Here is a 23,088-nt window from a genome sequence, read left to right on the forward strand (position 1 = left end):
ATGGTATGTCTAGAGGATTTTTTCAGATCACAGAAATAAACCAGATCATCAGGCAGGTAAATTAAAAGAGATGAGGGCAACCTAGACCTATGTCAAACAACATTTCTCAGCCAAAGTCTAATACTTTCTTTCAGCACACTGTCTTCCTGCTAACTAAGCATTAAGCAGGAAAGAACAGCCATAGTAAAATCTTGAAAGCCACACACCATTTATGCAGCAAGATCACAAAAAAACACCAGTGTTTCAGGTCTTGATAGCGACCTCAGTTCCAAGACCTGAAATCACACTCTCAGCCAAGACACACAGCAAGTCATGAGACCAAAACTGACTGGGGAATGCTGTAGCTCAAGGCATCAAAACTTGGACTGTCTCCTGTTATTGAGTAAGTAAGCCCTCACAAAGAAAAACTTCAAGAAAGGTGAATGCATTTTATGTTACCAAGGAAATTAATTCTTGCAGAAGTAATTCATCTCAAGATATAGATATGAAGAATTCATGTTGAAGTGATCTTCTCTCCGTCAAAGACCTAGAAGGTTCACCCAACTCTGGCAAGCCTTTTCAGGTGGCAAAGTAAAAAACTGACTGACATTCAAAAGAGAGAACAAGTAAGTCCATGGATTTTTTGGTGAGCTTTAAACCTCCAAACCAGTATTACTGTCTGGGCTACGGCACAATTGAATTTGCATTGCTGTGTAACACATTTTATAGCACAATACAGGTAACAGAAGCAGCATGTGACCCAAACAAACACAAGATGACCTACAAAACACTGCACATACACAAAATGAATGAGAATCATAGGAATAATAGGAATTACTGCCATCTACTTTCAATATTTATGCATGGAAAATTTGTATTTCCTGTCCCAGCCACAATCACCTTCAAAACTGAAGTGTTTATGTACTTTGTCCACTACTGTTTAAACATTAAAGACTATTTAAACATATATTTTATGTGCTGGAAAAAATTCTTCACTGAAAGGGTTTTCAGGTAGAGTTACGGAAAGGTTTGACACCATTATCTTAAAGGGCTTTTTCAACCAGAATGATTCTATAATTCTATAGTTATGCTTAATTGTACCTATGAAAACACCTCTTCAGAGTGGAGACCATTATTCACATAACAAGGTTCCACAGTGAAACAATTTAAAAGCAAAGCATTTGCAGAACAGTTGTGAAACATAAAGATAAAACTGTAAGCATAAAAAAAAAGCTTTTAGAAAAAGAAAGTTGACAAGAAACAAAACTAATAACTGCTTAAAAACTGCTTAAAACCACAGTCTCACATTTATCTTTAGAACTGTTGTATTGTGTTCTTTATTTTGTTATTTACTGTTTTAGTAGAAACAAAACAAAACAACAATTTAGGGTAAAAAATGCAGCAAAGCAACAGTTACTCTTCTGCCAAGAAAAAAGATTAATCTTTTTTGTTTGAAGTAATTCACCATTTCTTCTCTGCCTGTATTTTCATTTTCCTCTGTGCTTGTCAGCTTAGCTTGAGTTTAATTTTTATTGTGTTTTGCACTGAGAAAGCCACATAGTAAAGGAATAAATGGTCTCAGGAATGTTTTTTGATATTATATCCTGGAAGAATTCTATGTTAGATTAAACTTATCTAGAGTTTATTCATTGTAATGTAAGATCTACTTCATCTTTCAATAAGAATTTCAGCTGAGTCTTCCTATAGCAGCATAAGCAGAGAGTTGTGGCAAGTGGTGTGTATCTCAAGTATTTTATTATTTTCCCATCATCTGATCACCTAGCATGAAAGCTGGTGTGACAGGTATAGATACAGCGCTTTCAGAGGATTTAAGTAGTTTTCCAGCTGCAGGAATTCAGCTAAACTGAAGTATAAGGAAAATATGGTTGAAAAGAGTAAGAACACAGTTACCACTTATGTGCAGGGTAAATAAGAAATCTAGTTAACAACTGCACAGATTTTATTCAGTAGTGCTTTTTAATTTTACACACACCCCCCCCCCCTTCTCTTTGAGACCAAAGAACAGCTTTGCCCTTCTTGTGATTTAAAAACAAATATTTGCAATTTTCTTTTGGAGTGATATCTAATAATTTCAAGCAGTAAAAGCATTATACGTTCCAGTAACACTACTTTACTGATAAGTATTATGGGCATTCTTAATATCATTTCAATTCAAAGTGGTATACAAAGATCTAATCACAGTATCACAGTATCACCAAGGCTGGAAGAGACCTCACAGATCAATCAAGTCCAACCCTTTACCACAGAGCTCAAGGCTAGACCATGGCACCAAGTGCCACGTCCAATCCTGCCGTGAACAGCCCCAGGGACGGTGACTCCACCACCTTCCCGGGCAGCCCATTCCAGTGTCCAATGACTCTCTCAGTGAAGAACTTTCTCCTCACCTCGAGCCTAAATTTCCCTGGCATAGCTTGAGGCTGTGTCCTCTTGACTGGTGCTGGCCACCTGAGAGAAGAGAGCAACCTCCTCCTGGCCACAACCTCCCCTCAGGTAGTTGTAGACAGCAATAAGGTCACCCCTGAGCCTCCTCTTCTCCAGGCTAAACAATCCCAGCTCCCTCAGCCTCTCCTCGTAGGGGTTGTGCTCAAGGCCTCTCACCAGCCTCGTCGCCCTTCTCTGGACACGCTCAAGCATCTCAATGTCCTTCCTAAACTGGGGGGCCCAGAACTGAACACAGTAATCAAGGTGTGGTCTAACCAGTGCAGAGTACAGGGGCAGAATGACCTCCCTGCTCCTGCTGACCACACCATTCTTGATGCAGGCCAGGATGCCACTGGCTCTCTTGGCCACCTGGGCACACTGCAGGCTCATGTTCAGGTGGGTATCATTTAGCACCCCCAGATCCCTCTCTGTTTGGCTGCTCTCCAGCCACTCCGACCCCAGCCTGTATCTCTGCATGGGGTTGTTGTGGCCAAAGTGGAGCACCCGACACTTGGAGCTATTGAACCCCATCCCATTGGACTCTGTCCATCTGTCCAGGCGGTCAAGGTCCCGCTGCAGAGCCCTTCTGCCCTCCAAATAATACATATATGAAACAAAAAAACAGCTAAGGTAACTGTGCTGGCCAAGGCATATCATCTGAAATACAGAGGGGGTTTCTGGCAGAAGCTTGAGTTACACCACCAAAGCATGCTGTTCAGAATGGAATAAACTGTTCAATGTCTGATGGAGACATATTCATTACATATGTTAAAAAATACATTTAAATAATAATGGGATTAGTGGAAAGAAAAGAATTCTGCATGCACTGCAAATGGCTGAATTGAATAACAGCTTGTTGAAACTCTCATCACTTATGGCTGTTGCAAATACACAAAATCAAGTTTCCAATTTTCATTTCAGAATGGTAGGGACACAACTTCCAGTGTGTATGTTTGTGACACAATGTTAAATTGATAACATTTAATTACAACACCTATCAGATGATTTGCCAAGACATACTTATATCACACACATATAAATCATATACGTACTCCAACCTCACCACCATGGGCAGGGACACCTCTCAACCAGACTTGGATGCTCAAGGCCTCATCCAACTTGGCCTTGAACATCTTCAGGTAAGAGGCATCCACAACATTCCTGGGCAGCCTATTCCAGAGTCATCACCCTCATGCAAAAAAACTTCCTCCTAAGATCTAGTCTAAATCTACTCTATCTCAGTTTCAAACCACTCCTCCTTGTCCTGTTGCTAGATACCCTTATGAAAATTCCCTCTGCAGCCTTCCTGGAAGATCCTTTCAGGTACTGGAAGGCAGTTCTAAGATTGCCCTGAAGCCTTCTCTTCTCTAGGCTGAACAAGACCAGCTACCTCAGCCTGTCCTCATAGCAGATATGCTCCAGCCACTGAACCATCTTTGTGGTCCTCCTCTGGACTGAGTTCTGTGGTTTTGAACTTCTAACACAAGAAACACTTTGCTTAGGTTTCTTGGCTAACCCAAATCCTTGGCTAATATATGAGGCAAAGGATCTTCCAATCACTTATTCTACCTACATTCACCCTCCCATCCCTTGACTATTTAGGACATACAGAACTATGAATTAACTTTGTGGGATTTAGTAGGTCCTGCTAAAGTTTTGTGATCTGTAAGTGCAGTATAACACAAAGTAGCCAAGGCAGAGGCCTGTTGCATATAGAAAGAAGCTGCATACTAAAAGCAAGACATCAGTATTTGTTTCTCTTGAACCCAGATGTACATAGCAGAACAGTGAAACCAGAAACTGTGTCTAAGCACGTTGCAACACTGCATTAATTAAGACTGCTGGCATAACTAACAATCAGTAACAAAGCTAAGCACATCTACAAACACATATAAAACAAGCATTTAAAAAACTGCATGCTTATATATAAATGTTTAGAATGTTTATAACCTATGTTTATGTACATATTAATATTTAAGCTATGTTGAATACAAGATAATTCTGTGGTAGCTAATAAGGTAAGATTTTGAAGAGTTAAATGTTCTGAATATTAAAAACAAATAATAATAAAGGAGACATAGCCAATGTGCAGTGGTAACCCAGTAAAATGCTGCTTTTAAGTTTGAAGATAGCTTTATTTATCCTCCTTTTAAACATAACCATGACAGTGATTCAACTTACTACCTGGAGAACATAATTATTTTCATTTGCACCAAAACAATTTACATATACACAAAGTATTACTTTAAGACAGCAGACTGGCCCTGTATGGGTATGGGTGATTGCTTCTGACTTTGGAATCTGTGAGCCTCTGGACCTTCCCCTAGACAAGCTCTTTCTCTATAGTCCTTGCACAGTCTGACAAATGCATGTAACACTGCAGCTGGGAATTAAAGCAGCACCTACACTTAAACATCATAGCTCAAGACTTCAGTGGCAACTTAAAGGGATCTTTATCCCCTCATTGCATGAATATCCAGGAAAAATATAGACTTTTATTTTGTTTTGTTTTGTTTTGAGGGGGTAGATAAATTTCCTTGTATGGGGCATTAAAGGCAAGTCATAGAATCCCCAAGAGGAGAATCACAGAATCATAGAACCAACCAGGTTGGAAGAGACCTCACAGATCATCCAGTCCAACCTATCACCCAGCCCTATCCAGTTAACTAGACCATGACACTAAGTGCCTCAAGCCAGGCTTTTCTTGAAGACTTCCAGGGATGGTGACTCCACCACCTCCCTGGGCAGCCCATTCCAATGCCAATCACTCTCTCTGGCAAGAACTTCCTCCTAACATCCAGCCTAGACTTCCACCGGCTCAACTTGAGACTGTGCCCCCTTGTTCTATTGGTGGTTGTCTGGGAGAAGAGACCAACCCTCACCTGACTACAGCCTCCCTTCAGGTAGTTGTAGACAGCAATGAGGTCACCCCTGAGCCTCCTCTTCTCCAGGCTAAATAACCCCAAGCTCCCTCAGACTCTCTTCATAGGGTTTGTGTTCCAGTCCCTTCACCAGCCTTGTTGCCCTTCTCTGGACATATTCCAGTACCTCAACATTTCTCTTGAATTGAGGGGCCCTGAACTGGACACAGTACTCAAGGTGTGGCCTGACCAGTGTTGAGTACAGGGGAAGAATAACCTCCCTTGTCCTACTGGCCACACTGTTCCTGATATAGGCCAGGATGCCATTGGCTCTCTTGGCCACCTGGGCACACTGCTTTGAGATCATATAAACCAAGCATCCTTTTTAAAGCTCTCTATATCCTACATTTTTCTGACGTGCTCAAGGACAGACAGACCATGAGATGTCAGATTAGAAAGAAATTTTCCCCTAGGTCATAGTGGTGAAGAATTTCAGACATTTTTTTAAAAACTTTTCTTGCATTTTTTCAGCATGGACCATGTGGCTCTGTCTTATCTCATCATATCCCTCCTGCTATTGAAACATCCACTTCTCCCAAACTCAGCTGTAGTACCGGACAGCACAAGCTTCTTTAACTGGAGTCACCAGGCTTATTAAGTTAGAGGCATTTGCACTAAATGAAATGTGACACACAGAAGCTAAGACTAACAGATATCCTAACCCCCCTAATCCTCTCCTCCCCCCCTCCAAAAAAAAAAACCAAACAACCAAAACCAAACCAAAACACCCCAAAACCATAACTACCACCACCATCATCACAAACAAAAAATCCACCAGAAACAAACCAACCAACACCAACAAGCCACATGATTACTTTTCATAAATGAATCTTAAGAGGCACACAGGAGCTTTGGCTTACTTTCAGTCCAATTGCAGACTGCCATCAAACCTTCACATGTATGCCTTCACTTCAAAACTAGTGAACTGAAGCTGTTGAAGACTTTTGGTTTTTTGTTGCCAAGCCAGTTGTGAGATTGTTCAGCATCACAGTCACACTCGCCATCAAGGCCAGATAGCAGGTAGGTGACATGCTGGTACTGGTGGAAGGAAGGCAGCAGGACAAGGCAGATGAAGCAGGGAAGCATCACTGCTGCAAATGTAAGCTGCATTTAAAGATCTTCAAAATCACTGTGAACTGTAGCCCCCATTTCTATGATTAGAATTTGTTACCACAGATTACTAATGAAATGTTTCTTCACTGCCTTTGTTATATCCAAGGCCAAAGCTCTGCCAAGAAAGAACAGGGAGCCAACTAACACATCAGGCAATTTCTGATGGCTGCTGAACAAAAACTACTGAATTGGAAATGTCCTCATTAGGACCCACAAAACGCTGGAACAAACATTCAGAGGAAACGGAGGTCTTCCTATGGGGAAGTCCTTTGTTACATGTAAGGAAGACTACTGAAGATAGAACAGCTTTTCAACAATTTAAGTGAGGAAGAAAAATTCTCAGTGTAAAAAAATCTGAAACTTGTTTTTTATAGCAAAAAAACATTATGAACCTAAAGAGTGGTGTTAATTAGCAAAAAAACATGCTTGATTTTGTTAATTTTATGTTTAGTGTGACAAATCATATGAAATTGGTAGTAGCAATAACATGCTTAAAGTATATAAAGGGCTATTTTGTGGTAAGTAAAGCTCCTTCAGTCTTTCAAAAAGACTGGCCTTTGAAAAGGTCATTCAGAAGATACTCAAAGTCATTTAAGAACTTTCAAAAATAATTACTTCTTCTGAACTACAGCAGAAATCTTATTAAGGCTGATCTGGAGAGTAGTGCTGAAAAAAGACAGAATTCATTTCATGCAAAAAATTCACTGTTGCAGAAAGAGACAACCTGGAACAGGGAATATATTCTAACTCCATGTGCAGGACACCACCAGTTTTGGCTAAGGTATTACACATTAGCATTGACATGACCATGGTGTGGGTGCCATCACATACTTCCTCATCAGAGAATCACAGAGTGGCTTATGTTGGAAAGGACCTCAGAGATCATCTACTCCAACCTCCCCACTACGGGCAGGGATGTCACTCAGCTAGATTTGGCTGCTCAAGGCCTCATCCAACCTGCCTTGGAACATCTCTGAACTTCTCTGAGCAGCCTATTCCAGAGACTCACAACCCTTGTATTGAAGAACTTCTTTCCAAGATCCAGTCTAAACCTATTCTCCCTCAGCTTAAAAACATTCCCCCTTGTCTTATTGCCAGACACCCTCATGAAAAGTTCTTCTGCAGCCCTCCTGCAGGATCCCTTCAGAGGAAACTACCTGCAAACTTACAGTCTATTTACTCCACATTTACTATTACATCCCAGAAATTACACATTAGCATTACCCTGAGCACATAACTCCTAGTGCTCTTTAGTGAACCTCAGCCTTTCCTTGAAGACAATCCAAGTATCTTCAGAAGATCCCCAAAGCATTCTGGCTTCATGCAATAAAAAAAGAATTCCACAGAATAAATGGCTGGAGGGTCAGCTGGGTTTGCAAACATACTTACTGTAACAAACCTAACTCTCTTCACATAAGCATTTTGGCAGCAAAAAACCCCAGTATTTTTTAAGAAGAAAATAATTCTGCTTTGTGTTTGTTAGTTTTCATCTGATAGATTACAATTTTTTGAGTCTTAGAAGTCTCTTTTAATTTACTTTCTTGAGTATGGACCCCACACTTTCTCTATCATTTTAAATTCTGCACATTTTTATTCAGCTGCACCATACAGTACGTATGGAGATACACAATCTCATATCTACTGAGGTACAAAATAAGTTCATATTTGAGATATTACAAACCTCTCTGTGTTATTGCTTGTAATTGGAAAGAAACAAAAAGAAACCTGTTCTAAATAACTGGGAAGAGAATTAGCAGTCCAAGGAACAAAGGATAATCTAGAGGGATGTTAACCCTTTAGGTAACTTGGTTGCTAGTAACTTGGTATCATTATGATAGTGATATCACAATGTGACACCAATTTTTCAATACCTTTATGTCAGGATAAATCATCACTCTCCGATTTTTGATACCCAGTATGTAATTTAATTTCCAGTTAAAAACTGCTCTAGTAGGTGGGATGTGGCAAGGGATTGCTTTCATTTAGAGGATGAGGATAATTGTTGATTTAATTTAAGGATGTAGAAGTAGTGGGGAAAGTTATCTAGAACAGCAAAATCAATGAAGAAAGACTAAGTATCTGTAACTAAATGTCTCTAAGTATCTCTGAGCTATGCTTAGCAGAAAGTCACAGAAAATAACTTATTTTTATGTGCAAAGCTATATTCTCAGTCTATATTTTCCCCAAAATGCAGCTTATGCTGCATGATCACACTGATTTAATGGCAAAACGTAGGCAGATTTTATTAAAATATCTAACTGTTTTTTTACAAACATGCTTCTGAAAAATGCAGAGAGGGGAAGCAAAGAAAACCACACAGATCTTCAGGTAATGCAACTCTCAGCTACTATGTCTATGAGGTAGTGTTACATTCACTGAAGTGCATAGATACATGACAATTTACTCTGGGAAAGCAACTTTGCAGAAGAAACTAAACTGATGCAAGATCACTTATGAACGTCAGATGCATGCCTTTCACTCAATTTTGTACAGCAAGGCAATGTTCATTGCTCACAGGCATGAGCCCTTTCACCTATGCAGACTTTCTGTATGTTCCTATGGACAGATCACTTTGTGCTATATCACAGTATCACAGTATTATCAGGGTTGGAAGAGACCTCACAGATCATCAAGTCCAACCCTTTACCACAGAGCTCAAGGCTAGACCATGGCACCAAGTGCCACGTCCAATCTTGCCTTGAACAGCCCCAGGGACGGCGACTCCACCACCTCCCCGGGCAGATTCTGCCTTTCCTTAAACAATAGTGCAAACAGCTCAACGCAGCTACTACTCCAGAAAACTGATCATTGTCTCTAAAACTAAATTAAAATGTACAAAGAAACAAGAGCAGCACACGCTGGCACATCTACCATGTCCAGTTGTCTCAGCTCCCCAAAGAGAGGTAGAGGGAAAGCACAGACAGGGAAGACAGGGAAAGCCTCGCTGAAGACACACTGCTAACACTCGGACAGATCTCACACTGCAATGTCCAAAAGCCTCAGCCTATGAAAGTGGGGATCTATAATTCACTACAAGTATTCTGAACATGCTAATTGAAGGGGAATGATTAATAAATTAAAGTAGAAAGAAGGGGGGGGGGGGGGGGGGGGAGGGCTGGGGGGGAAGTGCCACAGGGCAAGGGACAAATGCTTGCCATAGATTAAAAGCTGAAAGTGATACAAAAAGAAATCTAAGTGTGTCTCCTCGAGCAGTGAGTTAAGTATATGATGTTTCAATAGATTGCCAAGGGTGAAGTCTATTATTCATAAGACACTTTCAGATTCACATTCCTTTAAGAGTTACCTAGGCATGGCAAAAGTTGATATCCTTCATTCCCTTAATGCCTTCAGCACAGATCAATGGACAAAAATACATACTTCTGCTAACTGATACAATGAGAGTCATAGAGGTTAATAAAAATGCTGTAGCTAATACAGACACTCTAAAAGGGACAAAAGTAGTCCCCTTCCTATCATTCTGAGTAATTAAACATCTCCAAGACTGCTGTAGACTCCAGACACTTGGGGAAAAGAAGGCAATATTAAGTTTAAGTTTAGGTAAGACATAGTAACAAATACAGCTGCTTCTCAAATGTAAACCAGATCCTTCCACTGGACTCAACAAGAATGGCATAGAGCTACTTGTTTTCTGTGTTGCACTTGGTCTTGACACTCTCTCAGGGTCTCTGGAAACATTCTCAATAGCTGCAGCAACATAAAGAGCAGAATCTAGAAAAGGATTTAGCATTCGTTAGGTTCCATAAATGCACTGACAGCACACCTTCTGAAACAGTTACCTTTACTTCTATCTTTTATGGAAAACAATGGGGCAGAGCTTGGAAATGGTCCAAGAAAGGCTCTCAACACCTGTAAGAAATTACTTGAACAGGACCAAGTGCTTGTAGAGCAGAGGAGAATCTACTCTGAAGTATACAGTGTGGGACATTTTGCATTGAGCAGCACTTACTGCATGGGAATCCTAGCAATAGAAATAAGTTACATTCTTCACAAGAGGAAAGCTTTTTTCACACAATTACAAAGAACTCTTGTTTCTACATTTTGCCATAAAGCTACAGAAAAGAGCAGAAAAATAAGTTGCATCCTTTTGGAAAGAAACAAGCCTGCAGTGCATGCATCAGTCATCTGCAGACTTTGCTTATCAATCTTTATAATATTAGCACAAGGATTTGGTTCTAGACTCCTTTATCTCAGGCTGGCATGTGCCAGTCATTGCACTGAAGGGCAACATCTCTTTTATAAGATTAAAGGTTGATTACTTCTGTGCTCTGGTCCTAGTCACTGCACAACACCCTGCTCACAGGAAGAACACCAAGTGAATGCTTGAGTGTAAGTGTATTTCTTTGCCTATGCAGGAGTGCTTTTAGAACACATACACATATATAAATATATATGTTTATATAAAGGATATTTTTTTCAGGATTTCTAAAATCAGAGTTTCAGTTACAAAATTATCTAAAAAAATGTAATGACCATTCAACTGAAAAAGAGAGACATTTATTCCCCTTAACGAGACTAGGGGTTACATGAAACAGACTCTTTGAGGAACAAAGAATGATACAATTCCTGTGTGACCTGCTCTGGCAGAGGAGTTGGACTCCATGATCTCACAAGGTCATTTCCAACCTCTAACATTCTGTGATTTTGTGTGACCACACAGAAACCTTCATTACTAGAACACTACAGTTACTGAAACAGTTTTAAATGGAAAATCATAACTAAATGTTATAGCTATGATAACTAAATCTGTAAGAAGTATGTTCAGCCACAGGATGCAGTCACTGGAAAACAATAAACCTGCTATATAAAGTGAAATACCATTGGGTAACTTGTTTCTTGATAAAGCCAGGTTTGTCACTCAAGCTAAATTTTACTGCCATGTGTGGCCCTCTTATTGTGTAACCTCAAAGGCTTTTTGCATTAAAAAAAACCAAAAAACCCAGAATTCCTTTTCATTTGAAAGTGAAAAATTCTAGAATACCACAAGTCACTGCCCTGCAACTATAAGTCACAGACAGCCTTCACAAAGCCATCTTTGGCACAAACATTTCTAGGCCAAGAAGGTAAGAAATGGCTGTTCAGGCAGCAAACACCTATAGCAACATTCTTCCAGCACCTGTGCTTACTGCAGAACTTTGAGGCCAAACCACTTTCATGTTCATGTGGGAAGACAAGGTTAAAAGTATCATAGCTTGAGATAAGAGCCTGCAGTAGCTGCTACCATATTGATATCATCTGTAGGAGCATCCTCAATTTGGACAGCTTTGGCTTTCTCCTACTCCTGAATACTCTGAAAGCAGACATAATTCTCAAACTGACAGACACTTAGAACACTACATTTTAATACATAAAGTTGTTCCCTTGGCCCTTATCCCAGAGGTAAAAAGCATTCAAGCTAAGAACCTGACTGGGCTGTTCGTACTCATACTGATAACTGCTTCTTGCATTACATCACTTTCCTCATAACAGAAGTCTCGCCTCAACCAATCAACCACCAGCAACATTAAAAAGTGTATTTACCTGAGACCTCATCATCAGGTAGTGACTAATTATATTAGCAACATTTATGGATGTTAGCATTATCAGCAGGAAGAAGTTCTTTAGGTAAAGAAAGTTCTGTACAAGAACCTAGAGAAATAGTGAAAATTATTAATTATAACAGGTAGTAACTGTTCTGCATATACAGTCAGGGTCAACTCCAAAAGCCTGCTAAGAGACAAGAACGTGATTGTCAGTTAGGTTACCTGCTACTTTCAGTTCTATGTAGAGAGTGTGGAAAGGCTGAACAAGTTCCAGAAGATTTTTTTTTTGTTCATGTGGTTTAGAGTTTACAAAGGCTGATTGCAAGAACACTTCCTCCAATATGCAATGTAGAAAGAATAAATTCCCTCCAAAACTCAGAATTATAGACTTTAGTATAGAATCAAAGAAACTGAATAAAAGTATAATGACTAAAAGTAGCATTACTTCTAACTCCATAAAGATATGATCCTTAAAGATATTCTTAGGTAACAGTGCTTGCCTTGTCTGTAATATATAATCAAGGCAGGTTAAGAAGTAGAGTAAAATATAATTATGATATTATTTAGAAGAAATCTGTGGCACTGCTGAAAATCCTACTATTAACTCTTGGAAAATGAAAAAAAAATAACATAGTTTTTAAAGAACATACTAGAGAGGAAACACTTTGAAAAGGAGAGTACTAATAGGCTTTAAATGCGCATCTGCCTGGCTAAAGAAGTATTAATTCATGTCAACAGATTGTGTCCATTTGCGATGTTGCTGTGCCTCACCTCCATTTAATACATGACGCTTCAGACAAAAAACCTGCCTTAGCATGCTGAGAAATCTGTAGATTTAGAATAAGGTATGTGCAACACTAAAAGTCCTTTTCAAATAGTAACACTATATATTTTTAACAGCAAGTTAATAAGGAAGAGAATGATTTTTTCTCTAAGAATTTGAGATTGCTACTGCAGAGTAGCAGAGGAACCTGAGGAAAACATAGACTGAAAAGAACCAGGCAACCTAGGCTAGTTGAGGATGTCCCTGCTGACTGCAGGGAAGGGTAGGACTGGATGACATTTAGAGGTCCCTTCCAGCCCAGACCATTCCATGATTCAATGATATATTCTGAGTCAGTTTCCTCCTTAAAAATAAGACTAACACCAAGTCAAGTCAGCCATAGTTTTGTCTAGCTAAGTCTAGAAAACCTCCAAGGCCAGAAATTTCATTGCATTGATGGTCTAGTGTCTGCTTCACACTATTTCCTGAAATCTAGCCTGCCCTTCCTATGGAAAACAAAACAACACAAAACAAGGTTATCAAAAGAAAAGGTCCCAGATAACCTAAGAACAATTAAAAAAAACACTTATTACTTGCAGCCATCTTCTACAACAGGTCACTAAACAATTCTGACTTTGAATCTAAAAGTCAGGTTTAGAAAATCATTTTAAGTATTCCTCAACATCAAAAGTAAAGTTCCTGGGAAAACACTAATAGTCTGATATAAGCAATGCTACCTTGCAGCATCAAGTCAGGAAAAAACGTTAGGAAGTTTCTCTGGATCAAAACCAAACCAAACCAGCTGAAGAAACACTCATGGCTTCTTCCAAACATCTTTGATGGAGTGTTAAGCTTTTCCCTGTCTAACCTAGCTATCAAGCTGTGAATATTTCACAAGAGAAGCATGCCTGATGAAGGTTTCTGTAATGAACTTTTTGCAAAATGCCCAAAGGGCCCACCTTCTAATCTGCTGACTGAAGAAGTGCACATTTTCATTTTTAACTCCTGGTGACAACTGTAAAGGAGTATGAGTGATGAACAGTTCTATATTCCCACATGAAACCCCATGATGACTACTTTAAAACTCATGGATGTATTACTTACATTTTGTCTGCTATATACTGAATGATTCCCAAACTGCTCTAGTTCCAACTGCTTAATATCACAGAGTAAAGTGAGGAGATAGAATCATAGAATCAACCAGGTTGGAAGAGACCTCCAAGATCATCCAATCCAACCTATCACCCAGCCCTACCCAGTCAACTAGACCATGGCACTAAGTGCCTCAGCCAGGCTCTTCTTGAACACCTCCCTGGGCAGCCCATTCCAATGCCAATCACTCTCTCTGGCAAGAACTTCCTTCTAACATCCAGCCTATACTTCCCCCGGCACAACTTGAGACTGTGTCCCCTTGTTCTTTTGTTGGTTGCCTGGGAGAAGAGACCAACCCCCACCTGGCTACAGTGTCCCTTCAGGTAGTTGTAGACAGCAACGAGGTCAGTCCTGAGCCTTCTCTTCTCCAGACTAAATAACCCCAGCTCCCTCAGACTCTCTTCATAGTGCTTGTATTCCAGGCCTCTCACCAGCTTCATTATCCTTCTCTGAACATATTCCAGTACCTCAACATCTCTCTTGAATTGAGGGGCCCAGAACTGGACACAGTACTCAAGGTGTGGCCTGACCAGTGTTGAGTACAGGGGAAGAATAACCTCCAATGTCCTACTGGCCACACTGTTCCTGATACAGGCCAGGATGCCATTGGCTTTTCTGGCCACCTGGGCACACTGCTGGCTCATCTTCAGCCTACTATCTACCAGTACCCCCAGGTTCCTTTCTTCCTGGCTGCTCTCCAGCCACTCTGTCCCCAGCCTCAAGCGCTTCTTGGGGTTGTTGTGGCCAAAGTGTAGAATCCTGCTCTTAACCTTGTTAAATCTCATCCCATTGGCCTCTGCCCACCCATCCAGCCTGTCCAGGTCCCTCTGCAGGGCTCTCCTACCTTCCAACAGATCAACACCTGCTCCTAGCTTGGTGTCATCTGAAAACTTACTGATGATGGACTCAATCCAGATGATCTGGTGTCCTCATTAACTTTGAGTCAATACAACACCCACAAAACTCGCTTCAGAGATTACTTTCTACAGTGTGTTGGCAGTGATGATAAAAACAGTCTGGTCCCCAGAAAGTAAGAATTCCTATTTACAGAATTATTTGTAATGTAATGAATTTCATGGCACTTCTCCAAATATGACCATGAATGGTAGTGCTGAGACAGTTACTGAGATCTAAGGCAAACAAAATGACCACAAGATATCATTTGCAATTTCAGCAAGACTCTATTTTACTGTGCTAAGAAGTTTATAATCCATAAATACACACACAAGCACACATAAATGCTACTGAAATATGCACACACTCCCCCCATCAACTGAACACCTGTGCTACGAGAATAAAGGAGCTGAGTTTGTTCAGCCTAGAGAAGAGAAGACTCAGGACAAGGGGAGGGGGGCAGGGGGCTGGGGAGAGTATGACCATAGAGTTTCCTTCCAGTACATGAATGGATCCTTCAGGAAGGCTGCAGAGGTACTTTTCAGAAGGGTGTCTGGTAACACAACAAAGGGAAATGGTTTTAAGGTGAGGAAGAGTAGGTTTAGACAAGATCTTACGAAAAAGTGCTTCAGTATGAGGGTGGTGAGACTCTGGAATGGGTTGTCCAGGGAGGATGTGGATGCCTCCTCCATGGGGGTGTTCAAGGCCATGTTGAATGAGGCTTTGAGCAGCCAAGTCTAGTTGAAAGGTGTTCCTGCCCATGGCAGGGAGGCTGGAGTAGGTATCTCTAAGGTCCCTTCCAACCTAAGCCATTCTGTGAAATCCTTGTTTCTATTTGTACCTGTATTACCATCATAAACTCAGTCATTATTGTTATTATGGCTTGACCTTGCAGGTGTCTTGTCAAACAGCTCTGTACTGAATCAGTTTTGGGGTGCATTCTGCACACTTCTCAATTCAACATGATGACAGCGTTTTAAATGTTCATCTCCATTTCATACCAGATCAGTTTGTCTTCCCAAATAAATAAACCTGATTCCTGTTTTCTGGCAAACATCTACAAACATAATTTTCCTTTTATTTCATGTTTATCAACTATTTCATTATTTTATGGTCTTGAATATCTTTAACAAATCAGATGACTGTTCTGGTTCTCTGGATACAGGTTATGTTACTTTATAAAGCAAAACTAACAGTTCATAGTGACTAAGGATGGAACCACAGAGACCTAAAGGTATGGTCACCAGAAAGGAAGCAGTGTGAAACACTATGGAAAGTTTAAGTAGAGCAGACTTTGGAATGATTAGCTGTATGTGTCTGGAAATACTACTGGGGTGAGACCATGCAATTTTATGATTATAATGTAGTATAGTATGACAACTACAGATTTTATTATACAACACTAAAACAATGTATTCCATGCAAAAATGAAAACTACAAAAAGCTTTTGGAGACAGGTTAGAGGAATCAAACAAAAAATAACTACAAAAAACTTAGAGGTAATTAAAGCTGAAAAACTAGTTAACAACACTTCTTTATGTATAAAGATATCTTTAGTTACATTGGATTCATGCTGAGAGTAGACATGTCTGACTAACTGGCCCAAGACCATAGAATCATAGAAGGGTCTGGGCCGGAACGGACCTCTAGGGGTCATCTAGTCCAGCCCCCCTGCAGTCAGCAGGGACATCCCCACTAGACCAGGTCACCCAGGGCCCTGTCAACCCTTGCCTTGAATGCCTAAGAAAAAGCACAAGATGCATGAGAAAAAGGTAATGCTGCCCAGTTAAGAAATAAAATGTTCCTACTTCAAGATTTTTGAAACAGAAAAAACTTTGACTGCTGCAAAGCAGATGTCATCTCCAAATGCATTACACCATCCTAAAAGACAACAGGACAAAAGGACTCTGAATACTGAATGGCAAAGTAAATAATTGTTAAACTGACTTCTAAGACACAGGAGGTTAATCACAGACAAATGCAACAGGCAAAGCATACTTGTCATATAACAACAGTGTCGGGGTTCACAGGTGCAAGACCACAAGAAAAGCTTAATGACAACAGTAATGGAAAAACCACTGCCAGAGGCTACGGAAAAGACACTCAGAGTAAATTAAAAGGCTACAGAGTTAGACGTGAAAGGCAGACTACAGAACTGCAAATGAAAGATCCCTAACATTACAGAGGTGAAGGCACTTAAGATCTTGTGCAAAAATGTCACAGCTGAAATTAAGGTAATTGTCTTGATATGGGTACACAGAAAAAAAATGATCCAAATTAGAAGGTCTGCTTCGGTTAAAAAAACATAGTACAAAAAGCAGTTACTACTTCACTCATGTTCTTGTTGGCCTAAGGAAAACTGACACTGTGAATTGACTTTATTAAACAAGACTAGGAGAGTGACTCTATACCTGAAGAAGAAAAATATATTACAAGAGATACATAAAGGTTACATACACACTGAAAAGTGAGAAGCATTTTTTTAAACTAGCCTCAAGTGAGAAGAAGTAGTGAAGATTTATCACAAAGTGTCATATATGATAAATGCAGAAAGGCAATTTTAGAAATGCAAACCCAAACAACCAACCAACCACAAGACAAAAATAAACAAACTCAACCAACCCAATGGCAAAAACACCCATCAAATATCACTGCCCCCACTCCCCAAATAACCAAACAAATGAAAAAAAAACAACCCAAAACTGTATCCTGGAACACACAGAGATACAGATGTATTATACTGACTGGGGGAATACATCCAACACCACATCCTCTCCTCACCTGCCCTACAGGAATAAACCAATTATTTTATTAAGGCCTGGTGGAAATTCAAAAAACAAAGACTCTCTCCTCTCTTCACATGTAACTAGCTGGAGCAAGAGCATGCATGCATGCATGTCAAATCCATTATAGTGATAGTAATAGAAATATCTCTAACATGCTAGTCTAGGAAAATGATCCTAACAACCTAAAAATAGAAAAACTAACTTGAAAACTATAAATTATAAATTTAGCCAAACCCACAAATTTCTTTTATTTTAATGCTTTGTCTTTAATGCCACTCTCACTAACTTCTGTCTTGATAAGGAGGAAAAGTTTTTGGAGACTGTGTGCTGAAGGACACAGTCACTGTAGACAGGGCACTCTGAAGCTTTTACAAAGCAAAGCCTGTGCAAACAGTACACTGAAGAGAAGTTTCTGCCCGCCACCCTGGATGATCACTAACTGAAACAGCATTTTGTTGCAAGCAAACATGTAAAGGCATCTCACCTCCCACGTGGTGTTTCTAATCAACAAGGACATGACTGCTATTAAGAGTGAACAAGTGCTATTTCTGAGGTACAAAAAAAAAAGATTGCCAGAAAGAAATGGCATTAGGTTCAGGGTCATTTTTTTTATGTGATAACATTTTCCCCTATTTTTCTCAACATTCTTCACACCTGATCAAAATCTCACATTTTTTTAAAGCTAACATTTTTAACATAGTTTCACTCAAGGATTAGAACAGAGCTTTAAGGGGAAGAAAAGCCAGAAGGGGAAGAAAACTTCACCAAATCGAGGTTATTGACTTTGCAACTGAATAAGAGTCACAAGAATGAGATGTTGTTGCTTAAGCTATAGCCTTGCAATCATTATGCAATTATAAACAAACAAAAAAATGTTTTAGGATAAGTCCTGCAAACAACCTCAGCGTTTTTATTAGTCAGTATTTTTTTCTCTTAGCTCTGAAAATAATTCTGTGTTGAACAGTTTCTTTCAGACTGTTCCTTGTTTCAGTCATACAGCAATTTCACAAGTTCACCAACTGCATAAGCTTGTAGATTCAAGTCCCACTTCAGTTTTTCCATCATGTTCTGGGGATTTTTTTAATTTGTTTTTAAGATTTTACAGTGAAAAGGCACTAATTTTTTAAAGTCTTCGGCCTTCACAAGCAAAGATAAAATCTTCTGAATACTAAATAGATACAAATAGCATTAACTGTAAATCTCATTTGGATGAATGGTAAGCAGAATGGGTTTTCTTTAAAACCTCTTGTCCTTTTAAATTAATGATTTTTGGTTTTGCATGCACCACTGAACGAGTGAGATTCATCCACTTCATTTTTGTTACCTCTAAATACATCAACTAGCATTAAGTTGGTAATATTGGTATCTTTCATACTGTGAGAAGTTGTACAAAGCTTCAACAACTGGTTCATCCTATCTAATCTGAGTATGTATCTTAGGATAGAATGGCTTAGGCTGGACAGGACCTCAGAGATCATCTGTTCCAACCTCCTCACCATGGGCAGGGGCATTGCTCAACTAGATTCGGCTGCTCAAGACCTCAGGATAAGTCAATGAAGTCTCTGGAGGTGCTTCTCTCTCCCCATTTTGATGTGAATGGCACACCAAAAGAAGACAAAGTAAGTATCAATGTCAGAGTGGTAGGAGAAAACAGACCATAAAGTCTTATGTTTCCTCCTTGGTGGGTGTCTTTTTCTGAGAGAGAAAAGAGAGAATTCTTATAGTAAAGGCTCAACGGACAAAAGAAACTGTCAGTCACTTTGTATAAGCTACTGCAATAAGTCTGCAAACTGCATCTGAGAAAGGCAAGTGAAGTCTCTAGGAAAATACAAAGCCATTTAGCTTGTGCACATCAGCATACAAGAAATGGAAAATCTAAATTAAAAGCAGAAGATGGAAGGAAGATTGTATCAGGTAACACTGCCTTTTATTGCTAAGATAAAATACCTTTTCCCAGAGAAAAGTAATGCAATAGATTTAATCCATCCTGCAGAAACATTTAATGAAATACCATGCAGGAAAGCTCTGTTTCAGGTTGAACAGATCAGTATAAGTATGGAGCTATACGGTCTAATTACACCAAAAGGGCTAGAAAAGGAGAGAATACCACCAAAGGTGGACAAAGTAACAATTTTTGGGCCAATAAATAAATAAACAAATAAATAAATCCATCAGTGACATTAGCAAAGAATATGTTAAAACATGTTGTCAGTATGGAAGACAGTTGGGTCTGGAAGAACACGATGACATTCAGGACAAAAATCAAAGGAAAGGACTTCAGAAGAAATGTAATTGAAATTTGGGAAGGTTTTAAATGTAAATATTCTCCAGAATAGATCTAAAGGTTTAATATGCTTGGCCCACTGGGGCCAAGTGTTTTTAATGCAAGTGGAGGCAGAAGAGTTGTTCACATTGACACAAGAACAAAATGTACAAACTGGCTGTGCATATATGCTAGAAACTTGAGGAAAACTCTTTAATTAGAAGTAATAGGCCTACACAACTGTCATGCAGCTAATGGGGCCACCAATTCTCCTTGGTACCCTCCCTTGCTATATAAAAGAATTATCATCATATAACAGTTAAACATTCTTGAGTCTGTTCTGGCAGGGCAAAAATCTTGCCAGACTGGATTTGGCACTGCTCTCCTCCTCAGGTGTGCTAGGGTACAAGAGTCAAGTTGAGAGCAGACTAAACAACGAGGATTGGCTTCAGCAAAGCTGCGCTGAGGACTAGCAGCCAGCACCAAGTGTTGGGTGTGTTGTGCAGCCCTCAACTTTTAATTCATTGGACAAAACAAGTGATGCATGTGCCTATTCATCAGTTTGATTTTCAAAAGGTGTATTTAACAGGGGTACGATTTGAAAATGCACCTTCCCCACAGCATCTCTTCCAGCCATGCTGACGCCCATTAGCAGATTGTTTTCATTGTGTCCCTGCCTGCAGAAAGCATTGTTCAACAGTGGCCACATTTCTACAGCTTGTAGCAGCAGCTTACAGCAACTCAGTTCTCCTCTCTTTCCCTCTCCCTGAAATGTAATTTGTATTTTTACCCTCAGGATCATAATTGGAAGCATCTTTGTACAGGAAACTTACTTAGGAATCAATGTTTCATGATTACATGTGCTGGAGTTAACGTTAAGGCTCCATAAGCATAGTTAGAATTTCTCCTGGTTTCACACTGATATTTTCCAAGTTCTGATTGTTTAAACTGTTTAATTCTGTGTTTATAAATAGTCTCTGTGCAATTACATACTGTCGACCGAGAATCCAAATGATTTGTATTCGATTTTCCCAAGTTTTAATATTAATAAATAATATTTTATACTCATACAGAAATTAACATTCGTAACATCTGGTATTAATTCTGTAACAGAGTCTCATGATTAAGTCATGGGAACTGTTTAGATAATGAGGTTATTCTCTCACTTTGAAATGTCTCAAACCCAAACCTGTACTTGCCCAGACAATTTCTCACTTAGTAAAACTCCCTTTTATGTATTACAAGTTATGTTGCTGATATCATATCAGAAAGGCAGGAATTTCAAACTACTTGTTGCCAATCAGTTCAATTACTACACACAGGTTATGAGTGGAAATAGATCGATAACAGCTTTGATGACTTCCAATGACTTACACAATTCAGGCAGATGTATTTTTAAAGGATTTGTAAAAAAAATCAGATTTTCATCACTCTGATATTGACAAATCTGGAATTCACAGTTATGAATACAGGTTTACAAACATTTTCTGAAGAAGAGGAAAAAAAATTCAAACCTATGTTCAACTACACATTTGTTATCGCCGTTCTGTCTTGGAGATTAAACTCTTGTATTATTTCATACTCCAAAGGGAGAACAGTACTGTCTGTCCTAGCAGTTATCTGCCTCAGAACAATGACTACAATTCACCTTGAATTTGAGAACAGTAACACTTGGGTTTCATTCCCAATACAACTTCATTACTATTCCCTACACTTAAGAGTAAATCCCTGTCCTTACACGAATTACAAGACACTTCATAATTCTGGCTGTTCGAAGCTGTGGACAATGCCTTAACCTGGTCACTGCTGTGAATGATAACAAGAAATGTTTTAATAAATATATTAATGATGAAAAGAGGGGCAAGGATAACCTCCACTCTTTATTGGACAAGAAGGCGAATGTCATAACTAACGATGAGGAAAAGGCAGAGGTGCTTAACGCCTTCTTTGCCTCAATTTTTAATAGTAAGGCAGGCTGTCCTCAGGGCAGCTGCCTCCTGAGCTGGTAGGTGGGGTCAGGGAGCAGAATAGCCCCCGGTAATGCAGGAAGCAGAAGTTAGGGACCTGTTGAACCTCTTGGATACTCACAAGTCTATGGGACCAGATGGGATCCACCACAGGGTGATGAGAGAGCTGCCAGATGAGCTTGCCAAGCTGCTGCTCTGTCATTTATCAACAGTCATGACTCACTGGAGAGGTCCCTGGAGACTGGAAGCTGGCCAGAGTGGTGCCTATCCACAAGAAGTGTTGGAAAGAGGACCCAGGAAATTACGGACTTGTCAGCCTGACCTCAGTGCCATGCCAGATAATGAAACAGATCCTCCTGAGTGCAATCACAGGGCACCTACATGATGGCCAGGAGAGAAGACCCAGCCAGCATGGATTTAGGAGAGGCAGCTCCTGTTTGACCAACCCGATCTCTTTTTGTGACCACATAACCCACCCAGTGGATATGGGGAAGGCTGCGGATGTAGTCTATCTGGATTTCAGCAAGGCCTTTAATACAGTCTGGCATAGCAAACTCCTAGCCAAGCTGGCAGCCCATGGCTTGGACAGGGGCACTCTGTCCTGGGATAAGAACTGGCTGGATGGCCAGGCTCAGAGAGTGGTGATGCCACATCTAGGTGGTGGCCACTCACTAATGGTGTGCCCCAGGGATCAGTGCTGGGCATAGTCCTGTTTAATATCTTCACTGATGATCTAGATGAGGGGATTGAGTCCACTATCAGTAAGTTTGCAGGTGACACCAAGTTAGGAGCATGGGTCAGTCTGTTAGAGAGTAGCAGAGCTCTGCAGAGGGACCATGATAGGCTGGATAGATGGGCACAGTCCATGAGTTTGAACAAGTCTAAGTGCCAGGTTCTGCATTTTGGCCACAACAACCCCAGGCAGCACTACATAATGGGGACAGAGTGGCTGGAGAGCAGCCAGACAGAGAGGGACCTGGGGGTACAGGTTGACAGCTGACTGAACATGAGCCAGCAGTGTGCCCAGGTGGCCAAGAAGGCCAATGGCATCCTGGCCTGTATCAGGAATAGTGTGGCCAGCAGGACTAGGAAAGTCATTCTACCCCTGTACTCAGCACTGGTTAGGCCACACCTTGACCCCTGTGTCCAGGTCTGGGCCCCCCAGTTTAAGAAGGACACTGAGATGCTTGAGCGTGTCCAGAGAAGGGCGATGAGGCTGGTGAGAGGCCTTGAGCACAGCCCTACGAGGAGAGGCTGAGGGAGCTGGG

At 40.3% G+C, this 23,088-nt stretch overlaps 1 protein-coding gene across 15 annotated transcripts in view; it reads right to left on the reverse strand.

The window, feature by feature from the left end:
- Positions 1 to 23,088, reverse strand: part of CTNNA3 (catenin alpha 3) — a 452,565-nt gene that overhangs the window by 89,801 nt on the left and 339,676 nt on the right. Inside the window, exon 13 of one of the 15 annotated variants that reach the window (XM_064145230.1) lies at positions 16,472 to 16,544. The exons of the other annotated variants lie outside the window; for them this stretch is intronic. Coding sequence (XP_064001300.1) covers positions 16,525 to 16,544 — 20 coding nt within the window. The 3' untranslated portion in view covers positions 16,472 to 16,524. Of the gene's footprint in view, positions 1 to 16,471; positions 16,545 to 23,088 lie in introns of those variants that run through there. 15 annotated transcript variants of the gene reach the window in all.

The sequence above is a fragment of the Pogoniulus pusillus genome, chromosome 6 (genome assembly GCF_015220805.1).
Source record: "Pogoniulus pusillus isolate bPogPus1 chromosome 6, bPogPus1.pri, whole genome shotgun sequence".
In the NCBI taxonomy this organism is placed as follows: Eukaryota; Metazoa; Chordata; class Aves; order Piciformes; family Lybiidae; genus Pogoniulus; species Pogoniulus pusillus.